This window comes from Schistocerca americana, chromosome X, assembly GCF_021461395.2.
Source record: "Schistocerca americana isolate TAMUIC-IGC-003095 chromosome X, iqSchAmer2.1, whole genome shotgun sequence".
Classification (NCBI taxonomy): Eukaryota; Metazoa; Arthropoda; class Insecta; order Orthoptera; family Acrididae; genus Schistocerca; species Schistocerca americana.
In genome coordinates this window covers 545125911-545148080 of record NC_060130.1, presented here as the reverse complement: position 1 = coordinate 545148080, position 22170 = coordinate 545125911, and the positions used below count along the sequence as shown (strand labels likewise).

The 22170-nt window shown below is 44.6% G+C and overlaps 1 protein-coding gene across 1 annotated transcript in view; it reads left to right on the top strand.

Moving 5' to 3' along the window:
- LOC124556146 (serine/arginine repetitive matrix protein 1-like) overlaps positions 1 to 22170 on the top strand; it is a 290854-nt gene that overhangs the window by 250651 nt on the left and 18033 nt on the right. Inside the window, exon 5 of the mRNA XM_047130159.1 lies at positions 17498 to 17704. Within this exon, the coding sequence (XP_046986115.1) occupies positions 17498 to 17704 (207 nt within the window). The remainder of the gene's footprint in view (positions 1 to 17497; positions 17705 to 22170) is intronic.

Sequence of the window (22170 nt, the reverse complement as noted above, 5' to 3'; positions counted from 1 at the left end):
AAATATAGGAGGTACATAGTGACACATACATTTATAGGCTGAGCGTTCCATATTCCGCCGAGTAGTACTTGGGGATATACTCATTTAATTGAGCTTTCGGTTTTCCCCTGACATTCTAAGCACCAACAGACTGGATTAGCAGCGCAGGGAGCTATTTCGTGATATTGACACTGTTGACGAAATCATATAGTAGCATACACGTTGGTATATCATCGGATGCTAACAAGGGTTGGAGGCTGCTTGGGAGCTAATGACCAAGAGCCCGAAGATTACTTGGAAGGACGTTTATGTGACACAAGTTCAGAGTACATTGTAGAAATATATGGTTCAATCTTCTTCCCATCCGCAAACACACAGAGGAGTGGCCCTTAGATTGAGCCGATGGAGGAGTGTCTTAATCTTCTAAGGACTAAATTTCAGCTTTACTATATCTGTCGTGAAGCTCATTGATGTTTGTGCTTCATTATAAAATGTTACTCTTGGAATCATGGGATGAATTAGTGCGTAGTGACAGCCTTTTATTTTAGACGTCCGCGATAATTCCCCTTGCCAGTCCGAGGACTACCGCTTTCTGAGCACGGGTATCATACCTGTGAGAGGAAGTTTATGAAATTTAATAGCTCCATGCAGATATGCCTGCTTCGCTAGGGCACCTACTTGTTTATTTCCAGGTATTCCAGGTCGGCCTTTCATCCATACCATCACGATGTTGCGACAGTTCCTCTGCACCCGAAACACAGCGTCGACATTTGTTGCAAATATGGGGTTGGTGCAACCATTATGATTGTTTCTGATCAGTGGTAGGGCTGACATACTATCAGAGATGATGGCTATTGTCTCTTATGTGACAGCCCGTGCGAAAAGCAGGGATTCCAAAATGGCAGTCAGCTAAGCTGTCATAATAATGGAGTGTGGATTCGCATTGTATATACCTTGTTTTTTGCTTCGGGGTACTCAATAAACACTACCAACGTCTTCATTAGACTTAGACCCATCTGTTCAGACCGCACACGCATCGCAGTAGTGAGACAGGAATTCCATTGCCATCGTGTTAGTTGGGTTCTAGGTTTGACACGTTAAACTGGTTCTGGCATTAATCTGCAGCGTCGATGTTTCGTATGGCCTGTTGTAGTGCGGTGGAAGAGGACTTGTCCACACCAGGTGCCTTAATGCTTGCTATATACAGCTGCGACGGGTTGAAGTTGCTTATATATCCAATATCTTCCACACACACACACACACACACACACACACTCAAGGGGCCCATATTCGTCGAAATAAAGTCACAAGAGGAATTTCTTACTGAGGAGTATTCGTCGCAGTTTTAACGATGGTTCAGTCGCTTAGATCAGTAATGCATTGGTTGGGATTGACATGAACACCACATTAACTATGTGCAAGGTTTTGTGCTGCGTAGTGTCCAGTCTTTGGAGCATGCTGTCTGACGCTGACGCGTACCACATGTGTCCTAAGTAGGGACCAGTATAAACACATGGCTGACCGCCTGTTAGAGCCTCACTATGCTGCAGTCGTAGCTCCGATGAGACTGCAGGCTTTTTCACACCAGGTAATGATATGTGGGATACGAGGAGTCCATCTCAGGTAATCATCGATTACCATCACAAGATATTGAGTCGTTTCCGCAACTGAAAAAGTATGTTGTCCCAGTTGCATTGTTTAGGGAAGTGGAATTCTGTAGCAAGTAAATATCATAAGAGTAGACTTGCCTTCAGAGATTTCGAATCCGCTCTCTCTACACCACTCTTGCAGACGAATGAGAACGGTGTGCATTTTCAGGTGACGGGACTAAAGAGTACTGTCTTCAGAATACATGCATACGTCATTTGCGTATTGTAATATTGGATGTCACTGGCAAAGACGTCATGAATTTCTGTAGTATGAAGACTGTTTAATAAGGGAGAGAAGACTGATCTCTGCAGGAATCCTCAGTTAGTTTCGCTGGGTCTCAGTGTAGTTCCGCGTTGCAGTATGATTGTCTTCTCGTTGCTCAGGAAAGTTACAAAGTTACTCACGAGTGGCTTCCGAATCTGAAGTTTTTCCAATTTTTTTTTTTTTCTAAGACTGACAAGATTACGGTTTTGTATGCTTTAGTAAAGTCTATGAGCACAAATTTCACACAATTATTCCTACAGAAGTTCAGCTATATATCAGTAATTAACCGAAGAAAAATTTCAATTGTCCCTTTTCACTTTCGAAATCCAAGTAGTTTTTCCGATAATGTCTTCTTGTTCTCACACGACCATTTTAAGCTCCACTTAACACCCCTTTCCAGTACCTTCACCGAACACGTTAGTAAGGTGATAGGCCGATACGAGTCGGGTTTATCAAATCTTTTCCCCAATTTGTGGATAGGGACGAGACGACGTGTTTTCAACGACTCGATTTTGATTCTTTGAGTCTATCCACTATGGTAACTTCTGAGCTGCAGCAATTCCAATTTGTGTAGGATGTGGGTAGTCAATATAATCCGGTCTAGGTAAGTACACCTCCTTTGGGAAAACACAATCTGGAGTTCTTCCAGAGAAAAGGATTGTATAATAAACCTGTTGTCCTCTCGATATTCCACCTCGTTTTCCTTGTCCATTACGTCAAGTTTGGCTATCACACACAAGAACGATTGTAAAAGTTGACTGCATTTTGAAGGTATGTTCATGTCCATTCAGACCGTTTTTTATGTTTCTTATTACATTCCAAATCCTGGTTCCTTGTGTTCCTTTGCAGACTGGAGTGCAGAAATTTTACCACAATTTTCTTTTTCTTTTGTACTTGAATATTTTCTTTGCTATAACTTGTGCTTTCTTAAGAGCCTATAAAGTTTTTACCATCGCGAGAGTTTTGTATTTCCTCTATGCTTCCCTTCGTTTCTCGAGGACTGTGACGTTTTCTGAATTCCACCAACAGAGGATTGACCAATGAGTAGTTCGCGTATGTCCTTTATGAGGTATTGAGACTTCCTCTGCTTCACTGATAAGCGATACCAAGACCCCATAGTCTCTTTCGGGACCCCACTTCCGATTCCAGTTTGTCTTCCACTTGCGTTCCGTGTATGTACCAGTTGGCCTTGTTTGTGTTCCATTTCCGGCCGATTGTGTCTTTCACAGTCTCTCTAGGTTGTGCGTTTATTATGATCTGAATTTCCAAGTCATCCGGACCTAAAGTATCCGGTATCACTTCCCATGTTGTTCCGATAGACAGAGCAGGGGATGTTATGCTCAAGTCAACTGCCGTCGGGGATCCATTTGGTTGTACCATTCATGTGGGTGTGGAAGGCTGTCTCTTTGCATTGAGCAATCTTGTGCTCCACTAGATGATTTTATAGGCCGTTTTTTGGTGCAAGGAGTGGGGTCAGCACATCTTGAATTCTCATCCGAATTGAGTCTGTTTGTAGTACTGAGGAGGGCCCATTAGTAACCTACTGGTACCATATACCATTCACCACAATCGTAATTATACTTAAAATGTTGTTAAAAAGATAGTTCCTAACATGACTCTGTTGTCTGAGTCTGTGATATTGTGGTGGGTGGAAGTTGGGACCCCTTGGGCCAAGAGGAAAGTAGAGTTCTAGTTGGTGCAATACATCCCAGAAGACCGCTCTTTCTATGTTCCATAGAATTTACGCATTGCTGACGGGGTAGTTGGGCACGCTGTATTAGAGGGGGGCTGTGGTATCGGCAGTGACTGTACTGGACCACGTTAGCTGCTGGACCACCGTTCCTGGTGTCTACGGTAGTGTCGTCACGGTATACGTTAGCTGCTGCGGACTGTAGGTGGCGGTGCTGATACTTGCATAGAGTCGGAAGAGGGCGGGAATTCTGTACTCTCTCTAGGAGTGTTTGGGGAAGAAATAACTGCAGTCACATAAGGCCTGTTTTCAAACACAGCTGCTGCTTCTCGGAAGGTAATACTATTGAGAGACGTAATTTTGTCGATTTCCTTGTGTTTGAGGCATATTGGGCAGGTTGGAGATGGGCGCTGTGACCAATGGTAAAGTGAATACAGGTTGGTGAACTGGCCCTCCGACAGGTATCACTACTGCGTGATCCTGCGCTGTACGCACGTCTTGTGTTACTTGTGCACTGTTTGCTGCCATGTTCATATTGTAAGCAATTATAACATTCTAAGACGGAGAGTACATAGACGTCCACTGGACAGCGAACTCCATGAATATAAACAAACTGTGGGAGCGGCTATGATCTAAATGTCGCAATACAAACTGGAGACAGCTTTTTAACATTTGCTCGTTCAAAATTATAATTTTTATTAAATGTCCTGATGGCAGTAACTTCGCAGCAACTTGTCAGTTCCATTAGTAATTCTTCCTCCTTAAGATAGGTTTCAACAGTATCGATGATGCCTTGTTTAGTGCCGAAGAACTTCGAAATGTAGGTCTCCAAATTTGCTTTGTCTACGAAAAAGTGTTGAACAAGGGCATTGTCAGTTAATCCTGACACAGTCTCAATTTTGACACAGTTTTTCGCTGCCGCTGTAATACTGATTATGTGCTTGAATAGTAGTCGCAGTCCCGCCTAATGAGTTTGCCTAGTGCCATAGGTGGAGCCTGCCTATGTTTCTCTCTCTACTTTCAACAAATAAGATGAAAGCCCGTTTGTCGGCACTTGCGTATAAGTTAGTAGTGCAACTAACATGTTAGTGAGTGTTACTTCTTGGGTGGTATCGACACATAGCATTTTCTCCATTTTGTCCTGTTGGTCGTCTCGTCCTTCCCCCTCTGTGCAGTCCCACTGGCATTTGTAAGAGGGCTGCTGGTCTCTTGTTGTAGTTGCAGCGACAAAAAAATGGTTCAATGGCTCTGAGCACTATGAGACTTAACTTCTGAGGTCATCAGTACCCTAGAACTTAGAACTACTTAAACCTAACTAACCTAAGGACATCACACACATCCGTGCCCGAGGCAGGATTCGAATCTGCGATCGTAGCGGCCGCGCGGTTCCAGACTGTAGCGCCTAGAACCGCTCGGCCACACCGGCCGGCTTGCATCGACAAGTGAAACATGTTGGTGTATGTGTGTGCGTTGCGGAACTCGATGATTGCGTCGATAATCATTTCACTGATGGTTGCATGAAGTGCTTCAGTATCCATTGCGATGCTGTGCGGGTGGTTTCTGCGAAGTTTGTTTAGCAATCACCACCTTCCATGGTGGTGATCGCAGCGTAGCAGATTTTTAACGATTCAGCAGATTCTGTGGAAGTGGAACAAATACTGGAATGAACTGTCACCGTATACACTCCGCGAGCAGTAACCGGGTAGGAATATTCACACCGTAGCGCGCCACCTAGTTGTATGTTCCGCTTCCCGAAGCAACCTGTAATTCTGCTTTGAGTATTAGCGTAAACTAAATTCTTTTTGACTGTTCGTAACAGAGGGCCCTGCGGAAAGTGTGCAGAGAAAGTAATAGACCACAAAAGTAGTAACCCCCTTCCGACAGGTAAGCATAACATTCAGTGAGCCAAGTAAAATTACATACACTGATCATCCAGCACCTCCCTGTACAGCGGTTCCCAGAGCGAGGCTGCTTTAACCAAAGCTGTAAGTATCCCCTTGTTATCTATTGTGGCAGCGCACAGTGGCAGCCCGGGTGGCCGCGCCTACTGGCTAGCCGGAATGAACGAAACATTCTTTGCCCGCTTTCGGCGCGCCGGTTGGCGACGCGCTGCGCTGACAGAATCGAAGCGCATGCCCTACAATCCTTCTCAAACGATTTCACGGAAACTAATCGGTAAAAGAATCTATTTTCACGTTACTTATAGCTTCATATGTCATCTTCATGGTGAAGTGCCCAAAATTTCGATAATGATCATACTTATTTTGATATTCTCGTTGGAGTAAGACGCTGCGCGAAAATCGAAAAAAATTGCAACAAAAAATATGGGTAACTTTGATTTTACGTTTGGTGAATATTACACCAAATGTTGCTGCAAATACCGGCCGAAGTGGCCGAGTGGTTCTAGGCGCTTCAGTCTGGAACCGCGCGACCGCTACGGTCGCAGTTTCGAATCCTGCCTCGGGCATGGATGTGTGCGATGTCCTTAGGTTAGTTAGGTTTAAGTAGTTCTAAGTTCTAAGGGATTAATGACCTTAGCTGTTAAGTCCCATAGTTCTCAGAGCCATTTGAACCATTTTTTGTTGCTGCAAATGAAATTTAGCTAAGATATCGAATTTTTCTTTAGACTACGAAGGAGATCTCTATCTGTCTCCATTCTCGAGAAAATGGAATTTATGTAGCACACACACTTCCGACCGCATGTGCTCGAGAATAAAATACTCATAAAATGCCTCATATTTCCTAAACCGATCGAGCCGGTCACGTTGACCTAGCGGTTCTAGGCGCTTAAGTCCGGAACCACGCGGCTGCTACGGTCGCAGGTTCGAATCCTGCCTCGGGCATCCATGCGCGTGATGTTCTTGGGTTAGTTGAGTTTACATAGTTCTATGTCTAGGGGACTGATGACCTCAGATGTTAAGTCCCATAGTGCTTAGAGCCATTTCAACCATTTGAGCCTAAACCAATCGAGATATCAACACGAGATTTTGGTAAGTGATACCACGCAAAGAGTATATATGGTTAACATACGGAACTTTCTTACCTACGCCGATATAGTACAAGCAAGGGTTTTTTTTCAGTCCAGTACTGTAACTTTTTTAAGAGTCTTCGACAGCTATTGAAAAGAGTGTCTGGTAGTATGAAAATAAACGTGAAACATCTTATATTACAGCAAACCGTTATAATGAGGTTTCTCGTAAGGTACTGATCGCCTATTGCTTGTTCAGTAAAATACTCTGTCTCAAGATTCTGTCGCAATAGCTATTGCAAGCTGAGTTTGTGCAATTTGTATCATATTTTTGCCAAAAATAAAAAAAAATATAAAAAAAGCAAAATTAAATCTGTCAACAAGAGAAAAGTAGCCGTCCCTCATAATTCCTTCTTCATATGAGACATGGTTAACAAATCAGACAAAATACTTCGCCAATTCTGTTACAGTTTTGGCGGAGTCCTTTAGCCCACTATATTTTTAATAGTGAACGACTGGAATGGAAACTTACCCAAGGATTTTCTCTCTGTTGTTCAGCTGACACAGATGAAAATATGTCGTAGTAAATAGTATACCATATCTTCCATTTGACTGATTAAGTAATCCATTTGTAAGGTATGCGATCATTCAGAATTGGCAAGTCATAATGGTAACGTCTTGATCGCTGAAAAGATCAAGACATTTCCATGGAATTACTATATTCCAAGTGCACGATACTTCTGTTCCTATCCCCTTTCAGAGTCAATTTTTATCTTTTAATGTGTTAAGGATATATTACATATATTTATCATCTATTTCAACCTTAATGAGTCGTCTCAAGCGGTTCATGAACTATCGTGTTTTTGTAACGTTCATATCCACAGATACACGCACACCAAATTTGTTACTTCTAATAGAACAATACTGCATTTCTGCTACAAAGTAAAACTGATCCCATAAAACTCTTTCGTAACTCTGAGGTGTGAATACATTGACGACCTGCAGAAGCTTGCCAATTATTCGTCAGAGTCAATATCACTGATGAATTAAAATATTTCTGTAATAAGAAGATTCACTCCCTCACTCCGTACAGGGATAGGAATGGATGGATCGTACGGTATTTGCTGCACTTTTTCATATGTCAGATATTACTGAGATGTAGAAAGAAAAGCATTTGCGAAGTTTCAGTGCCAGCTGTGCATTATTAAGGATTCATTGCGTTACAGGATTCCCCTGCAATTGCAACAGACTCGGGTAATTGTTTTCATCTGAGTTATTAAACTTTTTAGCCAAAAATCACCACTCGTGACGCTTTTCGGGAAGATAGAAGCTTAACTAGTTAGGCCATGATGAATCGTTCGTTTTGTTACAATTTCAGAGTACTCTTGTAACCCAGCGTATTTTTAATAAGGAACCGGTGGTGCTTAAACTTAGCAAATGATTTTCTTTCTGCACCTTAAACCTCCTGAAACAGTGGTTTATTAAGTGAGGAACTGAGTACAAATCAGATCAACAGCTTAACAAGGATTACATCTTTGACATGAAAAGAAACGGATAATTTCTTCACTTGTGTTGTTGTAAAAACCCATAGCAGCTCTTGTTTCACCACCTATCGACGGCCCTTAATAATTACACTGTTTCATTACTTTATGAACCGCTTGAGATTACTCATTAAGGTTAAAATAGATTATAAATACATGTAATCTATCCTCAACACATTAAAACATAATTATGGTGGAGAAGTTCACGATTTCACTCTGAACGGGGACGCGAATTATTTTCATATTTCTCAGATGAAAAAACGGAGAAAGTTACCATTCCAGTTGTTCACTATTAAAAATAGTGTGGGTTACAGAATTTCGCCAAAACTGCAACAGAATTGGTGAAAATTTTTGTCTGGTTTGTTAGATATTTCTCATTTTAAGATGCTTCATCAGTTATTAGGTACGGCTACATTTCTCCCGTTGACAGGATTAATTTTGCTTTTTTTGCCAAGACACTGTATACATTGCACAAACTCGCCTTGCAATAGCTATTGCGACATGATTTTGAAACAGAGTGTTTCATTAAACAAGCAATAGGCGACCAGGCTGGGCAATACTTTACGAAAAACCTCATTTTATCGGTTTGCAGTAACATAAGATAAGAAATTTGACGTTTATTTGCATGCCAGCAAATTCTCTTTTCAGTAGCTGTTGAAGACTTAAGGGGCTCCGGAAAGGCTCAAAATCATGAAATGTTCAATTTTTACTTTTTTGCATTTTCTGAATCTGCAGACTATTACCTTTTAATAGATATATAATTTATTCAATTCCGAAGACTACAACTATTTTTAAATTTTTTTTGAAATGTGTTCTACATGGGCGTGACCCACTGTGGCGCTGTTAAACTGCTGTCAAATGGTGTTATTATTAACGTCCGTGTTCATCAGGTACATTTTAGTAATGTGAGATAAAGTATGTGTTGTGGCTAACCTGTGATGCTTCAATATATATCGCTGGTGTGATTGTCGATTGTTTCATGTTTATTTACTCTGTCGTTATCTCTAAAATATTCGTAATTAATTCTGTTTCTTGAGTCTCTGTTTTGTTGAAGTATAATAATGAGTAAAAGTAAAGTTATTAGAAATCCTCTGAAGGCTTTTAAGAAAAGGAGAAATGTTGGAAAGCCAAATGTATGTGTTATTACTGTAAACAATAAAGACGATAACCAAGTGAGTGAACCTAACCTCTCAAGTACACCTGCCCACAGCAGTCAAAGTGGGAAAGAAAATACTTCACAGAAGAAGCTTGGTTCAATGAGTGAAAACAATGAATGTTTTATGGGCGAATCGGATGTGAATGAAATATTTGATATGTCGGTTCTGAAAGGAATTTTTTCAAACTGTGTAAGATGTATTCATTGTAGTGAAGTTGGTCTGGAACTCTCCATAATAAAGCACGTAGGACTTGCTAGTGAAATACAACTGAAATGTGATAAGTGTTCATACATGACCATCTTTTGGAACAGTGTTGCAGTAACTGCAACTGTAGAAAATGGTAGCAAAATCTACGAACACAACAACGAGCGATGCTTGCTTTAGACAAGGAACGCCTTCGGGCTGCAGACAGGGCTGTAAAGAGTCTAGAAATACAAGCAAGAGTAAACAGGAGGAGGAACAAGAGGAAGCTGGAGGAGGAGTTTGCAGAGGATGAAGATAATCCATCCTATGGGCCTGGAATGCACTAAAAAGTTAATCCAATCTTTGTCGCTCGATTCCCAAAACTTTTATTTTCTCATACTAATTACATGTTTTCTAAGGATCTTCCAAACATATTTGTTTCAAACTTTCAGTAAATGTTACACAGTACCTTCTGCATAATTTAACACAGCATTTTTCCAAAAAACTGTATATTTTTGAATATATAAATAAAAAATTGCAAAAAAACGTTGTGAATTTTCATTACAATTGAAAAAAAATCATCTTTAATAACTGAACTAAAATTTTGTAAAATCCCTGTGTTAAGTTGTAGCCCATATTCCAATAAATAATCTGTAAAAAGTTCAACTTCCTACCTCAAATACTTTGTGAGGAAAGATGTAATTTATAAGCGTTATTTTAACATTGCAAGTATAGGGCGTTCCGGAGCCCCTTAAAATATTAAAGTACTGGATTGAAAAAGTAAAATAAAAACCATAGCTTCTACTAAATCTCAGTATTTAAAAAAGTTCCGTATGTTAACCATATAGCAAAATACTCTCCTCTATGCATGGTATCACTTTCCAGAATGTCGTGTTGATATCTCGAACGGTTTAGGAGATATGAGGCATGTTATGAATATTTCATTCTCGCGCTCATACGGTCAGAGGTATACGTGTTATATGAATCCCATTTTCTCGAGATCGGATGCAGGTAGAGACCTCCTTCGAACTCCCAAGAAAAATCCAGTATCTTAGCTAAACTTGATTTGCAGCAACATATGGTGTACTAGTCACCAAACAGAAAATCCTAGCAACCCATATTTTTCCTTGCAAACCTGTTCGAACTTCGGTCAGCGACTTACTTAAATGAGAATATCACAATAAGTATGACTATTAGCGAGATGACGGGCACATCATCCTGAAGCTGATATGTAAAATTATACGTAACCGTAAAAATCAATTTTTTGTGGTGAATAGTTTCTGTAAAATCGTATGAGAAAGACTACAGACCTACCGGAGAGCGCTTGACATTCTACCCGTAATGGCAACTGTGGCGCGTATAGCTGCGAATCGGATCGCAGACTGCCGGCTTTCTTTTTGTTCTTACGCTAATAGCTGAATGTCCCTCTTTGACTCGGATAACAGCGGCGACGCGTCGTGGCGTGAAAGCAATGAGGCCTTGATAGGTCGCTGGAGGAAGTTAGCACTATATCTGCACACACAACTCTCTTAATTGCCGGCCGGAGTGGCCGAGCGGTCAAAGGCGCTACAGTCTGGAACCGCACGACCGCTACCGTCGCGGGTTCGAATCCTGCCTCGGGCATGGATGTGTGTGATGTCCTTAGGTTAGTTAGGTTTAAATAGTTCTAAGTTCTAGGGGACTTATGACCACAGCAGTTGAGTCCCATAGTGCTCAGAGCCATTTGAACCATTTTGAACTCTCTTAATTCCTTAAAATTCCAGCGAGGAGGCAATGAGCTTTGACGCAACGTTCACTCACGTCCTAGATGTGTTCGATCGGGTTCAGATCTGGGGATTTGGGGGGCCAGCACATCAATTGGAACTCGCCACTGTGTTCCTCGAACCACTCCACCACATTCCTCGCCTTGTGAGATGGTGCATTATGTTGTTGAAAGATGCCACTGCAGTAGGGAAACGTAATCCTCATGAAGGGGAGTACGTGGTCTGCAACCAGTGTGCGGTACTCTTTGGCCGCCATGGTGCCCTGAACGAGTTCCACTGGACCCATGGATGCCCACGTGAATGTTCCCCAGAGCATAATGGAGCCGCAGTCCAGGTGTCAAGGCGCTGTTCCCCCGCAAGACGATGGATTCGCTCCATCCCATAGGCATGATGAAGAAGGTATCGGGATACATCAGACCACGCAAGGCTCTTCCACTGCGCCAACGCCCAGTGCCGATGGTCCCGTGCCCATTTCATTCGTAGCTGCCGACGTCGTTCCGTTAAGCACTGGGATATGCATAGGTCGTCGGCCTCGGAGGCCCATCGTTAGGAGTGTTCGGTGCATTGTGTGTTCAGAAACACCTGCACTCTGCCCAACATTACAAGTCTGATGTTAGTTCTGTCACAATTCGCCGCCTGTCCTGTTTTACCAGTCTGCCTTTCGTCACGTTCTGAAGACGCTCACCACAGCACTCCTCAAACACGCAACAAGTCCTGCAGTTTCCGAAATGCTCGTGCCGAGCCTGCGGGCTATCACAATCTGCCCTCGGTCAAACTCAGATAGATCGCGCGCCTTCGCAGTTCTACACACGGACAGCACGCTCACTGATACTACGTGCACCGTGCGTGTCTGACTACCAGTCATTCCTCGCCAGGTGACGCTGCTATCGCCTGGACGGGCTTATATCGCTTGTACGCCGGTGGCCACAATGTCCTGGTTGACCGATGTATATCTACATCGGCCGTCAGGGGCATTTTCTCTGAATTTTCGACTGATATTTGCAATTTCGTTTCTCCACTGTATAGGTTCAGTCAGCCCAAACAAGTACTGCTCATCACGTCTTTCATGCGTCGCCCAAAGTCCCTTTACAAATAATATGATTTTGAAAATGGAATTTTACTTGCCCACTCGATAGAGCATTCCCTTATTAGTTAAGTGCGATATTCATTTCAACAACATGTATTAACGAGATTAGTAAAACATGAAGTATAACCAATACTCCAACAGCGACTAAGTAGCGCTGCTGCATGGTGGTAGCAGTCAGCGCGGGCCAGGTCGGTGCTATTGCTGTGCAGTACTGGTTATTCTTCGTGTTTTACTGTCCCTGTTAATATATATCGACAGAACAAATAACGCACTAATTTGGTGTCGCTTTATGAAATGGGCACATAAAATTCCATTGCAAGAATGTTTTTGTTTGTAACAGGAAACAAACAGACGCTTTCCGTCGACAGTGGGCACCGCGTAAAGTCGTGAGAGGTGGTATTTCTTTGGGCTGACTCCAGTTACTAATTGCAAAAACGAAATTGCAAATATATGCCGAAACATCAGAGAAAAAGCGCCTGAAGACTCTCAGGAGAGACATCCTGTATACACAGGATGGTCAGAAACAGTCTGAAAATTATGTAAAGGTGTTGCAGGGTAGGTTGTGTTGAGAAGTAATTGTTAAGAAAAAAAATCGATAGGTTCTGCCGTTTTAGTCTCAGTTGTTCTCATAGCGTAGCTGATAGGTGTACGACACTGCTCAGCCTTTGGCTCGGGTTCGATCCTCACTGCCGTCCCAAGTCCAACTTTTTTACAACTCTGTTGTTCGGTTTTAGGATATCAAACAAAGCACACGTTTGGTGATACTGTTTCTGGCGGGCCGCTTGAATTCGCGCGCACAGCGTCCTGACTGACTAATTTCAACGCTGATGAACTCAGAAACTGTGCAACGCATTGAACTTTTTTTCTTAACAATTATTTCTCAGCATAACCTACCCTGCAATATCCTCACAAGCTTTACAGACTTTTCCTGACCACCCCGTATACAGGATGAGCATTAATAAAATCGACAAACTGCAGGGACGGATTGCTGACTGGAAATGGAGGAAAAAAAGGTCCTATGAACATGAGTTCGGAAATGTATCGTTGCCACGGTAGATGGCGCTGAAGAACTGAAGTTCCTCTGACCACGTGTCGTCTGATCCTTGTATGTTGCAGGCTATGTGATTGACGCAGCGTACTGTAAGTAGCAGAATGGTGCGGTATTCACGACAGGACCAAGCCGAGATGGTGTTTGTGTACGGCCAAGCAGATGGAAACGGTCGACTAGAAGCACGGTTATTCCAAAACAGAGACCCTCACAGACACCAACCACGTCACAAAACATTGCAACCCCTTTTTGGGCGTCTGTCTAGAAAGACCTATGATCACACAAACGCCTAAAAATGGCTTGAAATGTTTTGTGATGTGCTTGGTGTCTTTGAGGATTCTTGTTCTATTATAGTCGTGCTGCCTCTCGACCGTTTCCATTTTTTTTCTTTATTGTGATTTTAAAACCCGTAGAACAGGTAGGCTGGCAGCAGCACAATACGCCGCTCTTCAGCCAAAGATAGTACAATGACAAAAACAGAGAAGACACATGAGTTGGAACAAAACGGCGGGGAAAAAACAGTAGACACATGAACATAAAAAAAACATGAAGCCGTTCACACTCGATGACAATCCACACTACAAACTGTTGACACGAAGCACAAACACTGAAGATGTCGATGGCACTGGTGAACGATGGAGTGTGACGGTGAACACTGAACACTAAACACGACGGCACACACGAGACACTGATGGCGATGATCTCCGGCGCGCGAATGTCCACTTAGAGTGTGCGAGTCCGGGGACCTGCCAAGAGGGTGAGGTGGGGGAGAGGGGAAAACAAGGATGCCAATGGCTGAGGAGATGGGGGGAGGAGGAGAGGGACAGGGGAGGGGAAGCCCGGGGGAGGAGTGGGAGGGAAGAGGGAGAGAAGGGAAGGAGGGTGCCCAAAGGAACAAACACAGGAAGAGGGTGGGAGGATCAAAGTAGGTAGGAGGGGTAGATGAAGGGGAGGAGGGCATCATCAGGGAGGGGGATCTGGCAGAAGCCACCTTGGGAGAGGGTAAGAAGGGTGGAGAGATGGAGACCGGGTGGGACGTGGGAATACAGGTGTGGCAGTGGGCGGGGGTGGGACAGGATGGGCGAGACAAACGGGTGAGGAGGATCGAGCTTGTGGTAGGTGTACAGGATCCATATCTTCAAGGAAAAGGAGGAGGTGGGGGAACGGAATGAGATCGTACAGGATCCGCGTGGGGGAGGGGAGACGGATGGGATAGGCGAGGCGGAGAGCATAACGTTCAAGGATTTGAAGGGATTTATAAAAGGTAGGGGGGGGCGGAGATCCAGGCCAGATGGGAGTAACAATGGATAGGGCGGATAAGGGATTTATAGGTGTGGAGTATGGTGGAGGGGCCCAGACCCCACATACAGCCGGAAAGGAGCTTGAGGAGATGGAGTCGGGAGTGTGCCTTGGCTTGGGTTGCCCGGAGATGGGGGGTCCAGGAGAGTCGACGGTCGAGGGTGATGCCAAGGTACGTAAGGGTGGGGGTGAGGGCGATAGGACGGCCATAGATGGTGAGATATAAACCAAGGAGGCGGAAGGAAGGGGTGGTTTTGCCTACAATGATCGCCTGGGTTTTGGAGGGATTGACTTTGAGCAACCACTGGTTGCACCAGGCGGTGAACCAGTCAAGATGGGATTGGAGAAGGTGTTGGGAGCGCTGCAGGGTGGGGGCAAGGGCAAGGAAGGCGGTGTCATCGGCAAACTGGAGAAGGTGGACGGGGGGTGACGGCGGCGGCATGTCCGCCGTATATAAAAGGTACAGAAAGGGGGAGAGGACGGAGCCTTGGGGCACACCGGCGGAGGGAAGAAAGGTGTAGGAATCCGTGTTATGGATGGTGACGTAGGAAGGACGGCGGGAGAGAAAGAAGCCGATCAGACGGACGTAATTAATATGAAGGGCGAAGGTTTGGAGCTTGAAGAGGAGACCGGAATGCTATACGCGGTCATAAGAACGTTCGAGGGCCAGGAAGAGGAAGATTCCAGAGCAACGGGAACTAAGCTGTTCGGAAAGGAGATGAGTGAGGTGAAGGAGAACCGTTTCCATCTGCTTGGCCATACACAAACGACCATCTCGGCTTGTTCCCGACATGAATATCAGACCGTTCTGTTGCTCACATTACGCTGCGTCAGTTACACAACCTGCAACACACAAGGAACACACGGCACGTGGTCAGAGGAACTTTAATTCGTCAGTGCCATCTACCGCGGCAACGATGCATTTCCGGACAAATGTTCATAGAACCGTTTTTCCTCCATTTCCACACAGGAATCTGTCGCTGCAGTTCGTCGGATTTATTAATGTTCAGACCGTATACACAAGTCGTTGTTCAAGTTGCTAGCAAAAATCTCGAATGTTCTTGACCGATTTTCCTCAAATTTTTTGCGCTATACTCTAATGAACATTTGAATGGACGTAGGCTATCTGCTTTTGGAAACGTTGTTACCAAAAATCTGGAAAAGTTCTTGATATATTTACTTCAGATTTTACACTATATACTAACGAACATTCGGATGGACATATCTGCCCCCCCCCCCCAAAATTCTATAAGTCCCTCCAGATCCTTGAGCGTCATGCACTCCGCCTCACCTTCCGTATACACCTCCCGTCCCCCATGCGGATCCTCTATGACCTCATTCCTTTCCCCCATCTGCTCCTATTCCTCGAACATATCCGCATACTCTACACCTCCCGCCGCCTTGATCCCCCTCACCCCCTAGTTGCTCCTCTCCTCTCCCATCCTCGCCCCCTGCCAAGTCTTCACTGTTGTGTCCCCCCTATCATCCATCTCTACACCCTTCATCTCCTTTCCCAAGGTGGCTTCCATCAACTCCCCCTCCCAGATGACGCCATCTCTCCCTCCATTTATCCCTCCTATCAACTCTGATCCTCACTCCCCCTCCTTTCCTCTGTCCTTTTCCCGGGCTCCCTCTCCTCCCCCCTCCCATCCTCTTTCTTCCCCACCTACCCTCTCTCTGCCCCCCTTCTCACCCTCGAGTCCTTTTGCATTTCCCTCTTCTGCCTTTTCCCATTCCCTCTCGCGTCTGCCCTGCCCCTCTGCCCCCTTATGAGTCCTCTCCCTCCTTTGGTTCCCCCCCCTTTCATTTTTTCCTCTCCTCCCTCCTTGTTTTCCCCCTCATCCAGGTCCCCCCCCCCCCCATCTCCCCTTGGCTAGGGAGTTTCATCTTTGTCCCGACATTTTCGTGCAGTGTTTTACAGTGAGTGTTCCGTGTTGTGTGTCTTTTGGGAAGTGTTGCGAATGGCCATCATACTGTCGCTGGGTGTGATTTTTTATCTCTTGTGAACAGAAACCAGACTGTCGCCATGTTTTTTTAATTGTGTGTCTACTATGTTACTTATCTGATTCCTGTGTATTTTATTAACATTGCCAACCCCTTTGCTTTCTGTTTTAACTTTCCACAATTTTCCGCCGTTTTACAATTTAAGTCACCGTTTTATCGCCTGTTTTTCTTTTCTTCTTACGTTTTTAAAAAGTCTGTAGGCTATAGAGCAGCGTACTAGGCTGCTGCCAGCCCGCCCCCTTCGGGGGGGACCGAAATTCAATAAAGGAAAAAAAAGACGAACATATGCTACAAAAATGGTTCAAATGGCTGTGAGCACTATGAGACTTAACATCTGAGGTCATCAGTCCCCTAGAACTTAGAACTACTTAAACCTAACTAACCTAAGGACATCACACACATCCATGCCCGAGGCAGGATTCGAACCTGCGACCGTAGCAGTCGCGCGGCTCCGGACTGAGCGCCTAGAACCGCGAGACCACCGCGGCCAGCGAACATATGCTACATTTTTTAAATATTCGATTCTGATTTACTATTTGAATATTATATTAAAATTTTTATTGACGTGCAGAACACAGCCGCAGTAACGTTCTGTTTGATTTATTTTGAGTGGTTTCGCCGTCAGACGTGTGTATCCTATTCAGCACAAGGATGGTGCCGAGCGGTGCTTTTAACTTCTAACATGTTGCCATTGTCCGGCAATGAATTTCTGAGAACGATCGCGTCTGACGAGTGAAATCGGTAAAAATAAATCAAACAACACGAGACCTGTTGCTATGTTCTGTAGATGAATTACAACGGTCGTTGTGTCCCCTGCACAGGATTTCTCTGTTTGCTAAGATATAAATTTTATTATGTTGGTAGGATATAGAAGAGGAAGCAACTGACGTGGTGCAAGAGAACGGAGGGAGGATTTGGCCTATTGGAAACAATCCCAGCTCCAGCCGTCACTCGAGGCCCGTTAGGCGACGCACGACCTCAGCACCATTAGTACAGCCCACAGTCCACAACCAGACGATGCAACGTAGACGACAGGCAGAATCACCATCCCCATCTAGTTCTAACGAAATGGTACGTCATTAACATATAGGAATAACAGTAATGAGTCCATGAGTGGACAACGTGGAACTTCAGCAGTAATTTTTTCATATGTACGAGTAGATAATGTGACGTTCTTCGGAACAGAGTAGTCTAGCTTCTTGCATCCTATCATGTGCTGAAGTATGCAGTCAACACAAAATGTAATTTCTCTAACAATGTTGTGAAGCATTCAAGGATAATTCGCAGCAGATCACAACTGCTGCTAATACTACGAAGGCGTGCTGAAAGCAAAATGTCTCCGAATATTTTGAGTAACAACTCTTAAAGCTTTTTAAATAAAACAAAGTTATTAACATTCTAAATCTTTATTCTTCGTATCTACACATTTGCTGCCTTCCGCAGCTAGAGGACTCCGAATTGTAACGTGAAACATGGCGGTGTGCAACGTAAATGTGTCGGTGCGTGAGGAACAGCGTGCTGAAACCGAGTTTCGAATTCGAAGAATTCGTCCACACACGGAACGCACCCTCCTTGAGCGTGACAATGCCAGGCCACACACGAGCACTGCGACATCTGTAACAATACGACGCATTGGATTCAATGTCATCGATCATCCTTCATACAGTCCCGACCTGGCCCCAACCGACTGTCATGTTTTCAAACCTTAAATAACACCATCGAGGCGTTCACTTTCACAGTGATGAAACAGTGCAAGCAGAGGTGAGGTCGCGGCTCCGTCAACGAAGTTAAACATTCTACAGTGAAGGTAGCAACAACCTGGTTTCTCGTTGGGAAAAATGTGTTCGCGGCAGGGTGACTATGTTGAAGAATAAACGTACAGACATGAATAATAGAGATGTAGATTGCTAATAATGTTTGTTCTATTTAAAAAGCTTTAAGAGTTTTCACATAAAAAATTCGGAGGCACTTCTTTGCAGCATGCACTCGTAATTTTAAAAAAAATTATGTTAAAATTTTTATTAATATACTGAAAGCAGCCCGAAGTCGCGTACAGACTGATTTCTTTTGGCCAGCGTCGCTTGTCAGACGCGAGTATCCTCATTCAGACGTTCATTGCCCTAGTGACAACACGTTACGAACACCACCTGGCGCTATTGTTATCACAACGATGGTTCCAACCAGTGGTTTTTAACTATTTACGTGTTACCACTTTTGTTGTTGTGGACTTCAATCAGAAGACTGATTTGATGCAGCTCTGAATATTACCCTATTGTATACAAGCCTCTTCATCCCCGAATAACAGCTGTAACCTACATCTTTCTAAACCTCCTTAGTCTCCCTCTGCAGTTTCCATACTTCTCTCCAATTCTAAAGTAATGACTCTTTGATGTTTGAGACTACGCCCTGTCAACCGATCCCTTCTTGTACTTAAGTTATGCCACAAATTTCTTTTCTCTCTAATTATGTTCAGTGCTTACTCATTAGTTACGCGATCTAGCAATCTAATCTTCTGTATTCTTTTGTAGCACCACATCACAAAAGCTTCTATTCACTTCTTGTGTGAACTTTCTATCATCCACGTTGAACTTCCGCACAAGGCTACACTCCATACAAATACCTTCAGTAAAGACTTTCTGATACTTAAATTAATATTACACTCCTGGAAATGGAAAAAAGAACACTTTGACACCGGTGTGTCAGACCCACCATACTTGCTCCGGACACTGCGAGAGGGCTGTACAAGCAATGATCACACGCACGGCACAGCGGACACACCAGGAACCGCGGTGTTGGCCGTCGAATGGCGCTAGCTGCGCAGCATTTGTGCACCGCCGCCGTCAGTGTCAGCCAGTTTGCCGTGGCATACGGAGCTCCATCGCAGTCTTTAACACTGGTAGCATGCCGCGACAGCGTGGACGTGAACCGTATGTGCAGTTGAAGGACTTTGAGCGAGGGCGTAGAGTGGGCATGCGGGAGGCCGGGTGGACGTACCGCCGAATTGCTCAACACGTGGGGCGTGAGGTCTCCACAGTACATCGATGTTGTCGCCAGTGGTCGGTGGAAGGTGCACGTGCCCGTCGACCTGGGACCGGACCGCAGCGACGCACGGATGCACGCCAAGACCGTAGGATCCTACGCAGTGCCGTAGGGGACTGCACCGCCACTTCCCAGCAAATTAGGGACACTGTTGCTCCTGGGGTATCGGGGAGGACCATTCGCAACCGTCTCCATGAAGCTGGGCTACGGTCCCGCACACCGTTAGGCCGTCTTCCGCTCACGCCCCAACATCGTGCAGCCCGCCTCCAGTGGTGTCGCGGCAGGCGTGAATGGAGGGACGAATGGAGACGTGTCGTCTTCAGCGATGAGAGTCGCTTCTGCCTTGGTGCCAATGATGGTCGTATGCGTGTTTGGCGCCGTGCAGGTGAGCGCCACAATCAGGACTGCATACGACCGAGGCACACAGGGCCAACACCCGGCATCATGGTGTGGGGAGCGATCTCCTACACTGGCCGTACACCACTGGTGATCGTCGAGGGGACACTGAATAGTGCACGGTACATCCAAACCGTCATCGAACCCATCGTTCTACCATTCCTAGACCGGCAAGGGAACTTGCTGTTCCAACAGGACAATGCACGTCCGCATGTATCCCGTGCCACCCAACGTGCTCTAGAAGGTGTAAGTCAACTACCCTGGCCAGCAAGATCTCCGGATCTGTCCCCCATTGAGCATATTTGGGACTGGATGAAGCGTCGTCTCACGCGATCTGCACGTCCAGCACGAACGCTGGTCCAACTGAGGCGCCAGGTGGAAATGGCATGCCAAGCCGTTCCACAGGACTACATCCAACATCTCTACGATCGTCTCCATGGGAGAATAGCAGCCTGCATTGCTGCGAAAGGTGGATATACACTGTACTAGTGCCGACATTGTGCATGCTCTGTTGCCTGTGTCTATGTGCCTGTGGTTCTGTCAGTGTGATCATGTGATGTATCTGACCCCAGGAATGTGTCAATAAAGTTTCCCCTTCCTGGGACAATGAATTCACGGTGTTCTTATTTCAATTTCCAGGAGTGTAGATATTAACAAACTTCTCTTATTCAAAACGTCTTGCTTGCCTTTGCTTATTCTCTCTTCTTCGGCACAATTAGTTATTTCACTGCCCAAATAACAAAAATTATCTGGTACTTCTTTTAGTGTAATTCCTTCAGCATCGCTGATTTAATTCGCCTACATTGCATTCTCTTTGTTTTGCTTTTGTTCGTGTTCACCTTATATCCTCCTTTCACCATACTCCCCATTCGATTCAACTGCTGTTTCAAATCCTTTGCTGTCTCTGACACAATTACAATGTCAGCAGCAGACTTCAGAGTTTTTATTCCTTCTCCCTGAACTCTAATCCCTTCTCCCAATACTTTCTTTCGTTACCTTCGCAGCTTACTAATGTACAGTTTGAATAACAGTGGGGGAGTGTGCAACGCTGTCTCACTCCCTTCTCAATCACTGCTTTTCTTTCATGCCCTTCGACTCTTATTAATAAATGGTGTCTGCTTTATGTACAAGTTGTATATAACCTTCTGTCCTCTTTATTTACTCTTGCCACCTTCAGAATTTCAAAGAATGTATTCCAGTCAACACTGCCAGAGCTTTCTAAAAGTCTACAAACATTGTAAAAGTAAGTTTATCTCCCTTTAACCAAGCCTCTAAAATAAGTCGTAGGGTAAGTATTGCCTAGAGTGTTTCTACTTTTCTCCAAAACCAAAATTGACCTTTCCCGATGCCAGCTTCTCCCAGTTTTTCCATTCTTCTGTAAAGAATTCGTGTTAGTATTTTGCAACCACGATTTGTTAAACTGATATTTCGGTAACAGTCACACTTATCAGCACCTATTTTTCCTCTTGAAGTAAGAGGTTATTTTGCCTGTCTTGCACACCAGATGGAGGAGTTTTGTCATGACTGTTTCTCCCAAGTGTATCAGTGTTCGGACAGAATGTCGTCTGCTCCAGGGGCCTTGTTTCGACCTTGGTCTTCTAGTGCTCTGACAGATTCTTCTCGTAGTGTCATATCTCCCATCTTATCTTTATCTAAACCCTCTTCCTTTCTATAATACTGCCTTCAGGTTCATTTCCCTTGCGTAGCCCCTCGATATACTCCTTTTATCGTCCAGCTTTCTCTTCTTAGCTTGTCACTAGTTTTCCATTTGAGTTCTTGATGTTCATATAGCAGCTTACCTTTCCTCCAAAGGTCTCTTTAATTTTTCTGTGGGCAGTATCTATCATCTCCTACTTATACATGCTCTTATAGCCTTCCACTTCCATTTCGCCGGCCGAGGTGGCCGAGCGGTTCTAGGCGCTACAGTCTGGAACCGCGCGACCGCTACGGTCGCAGGTTCGAATCCTGCCTCGGGCATGGATGTGTGTGATGTCCTTAGGTTAGTTAGGTTTAATTAGTTCTAAGTTCTAGGGGACTGATGACCTTAGAAGTTAAGTCCCATAGTGCTCACAACCATTTGAACCATTTTTGAACTTCCATTT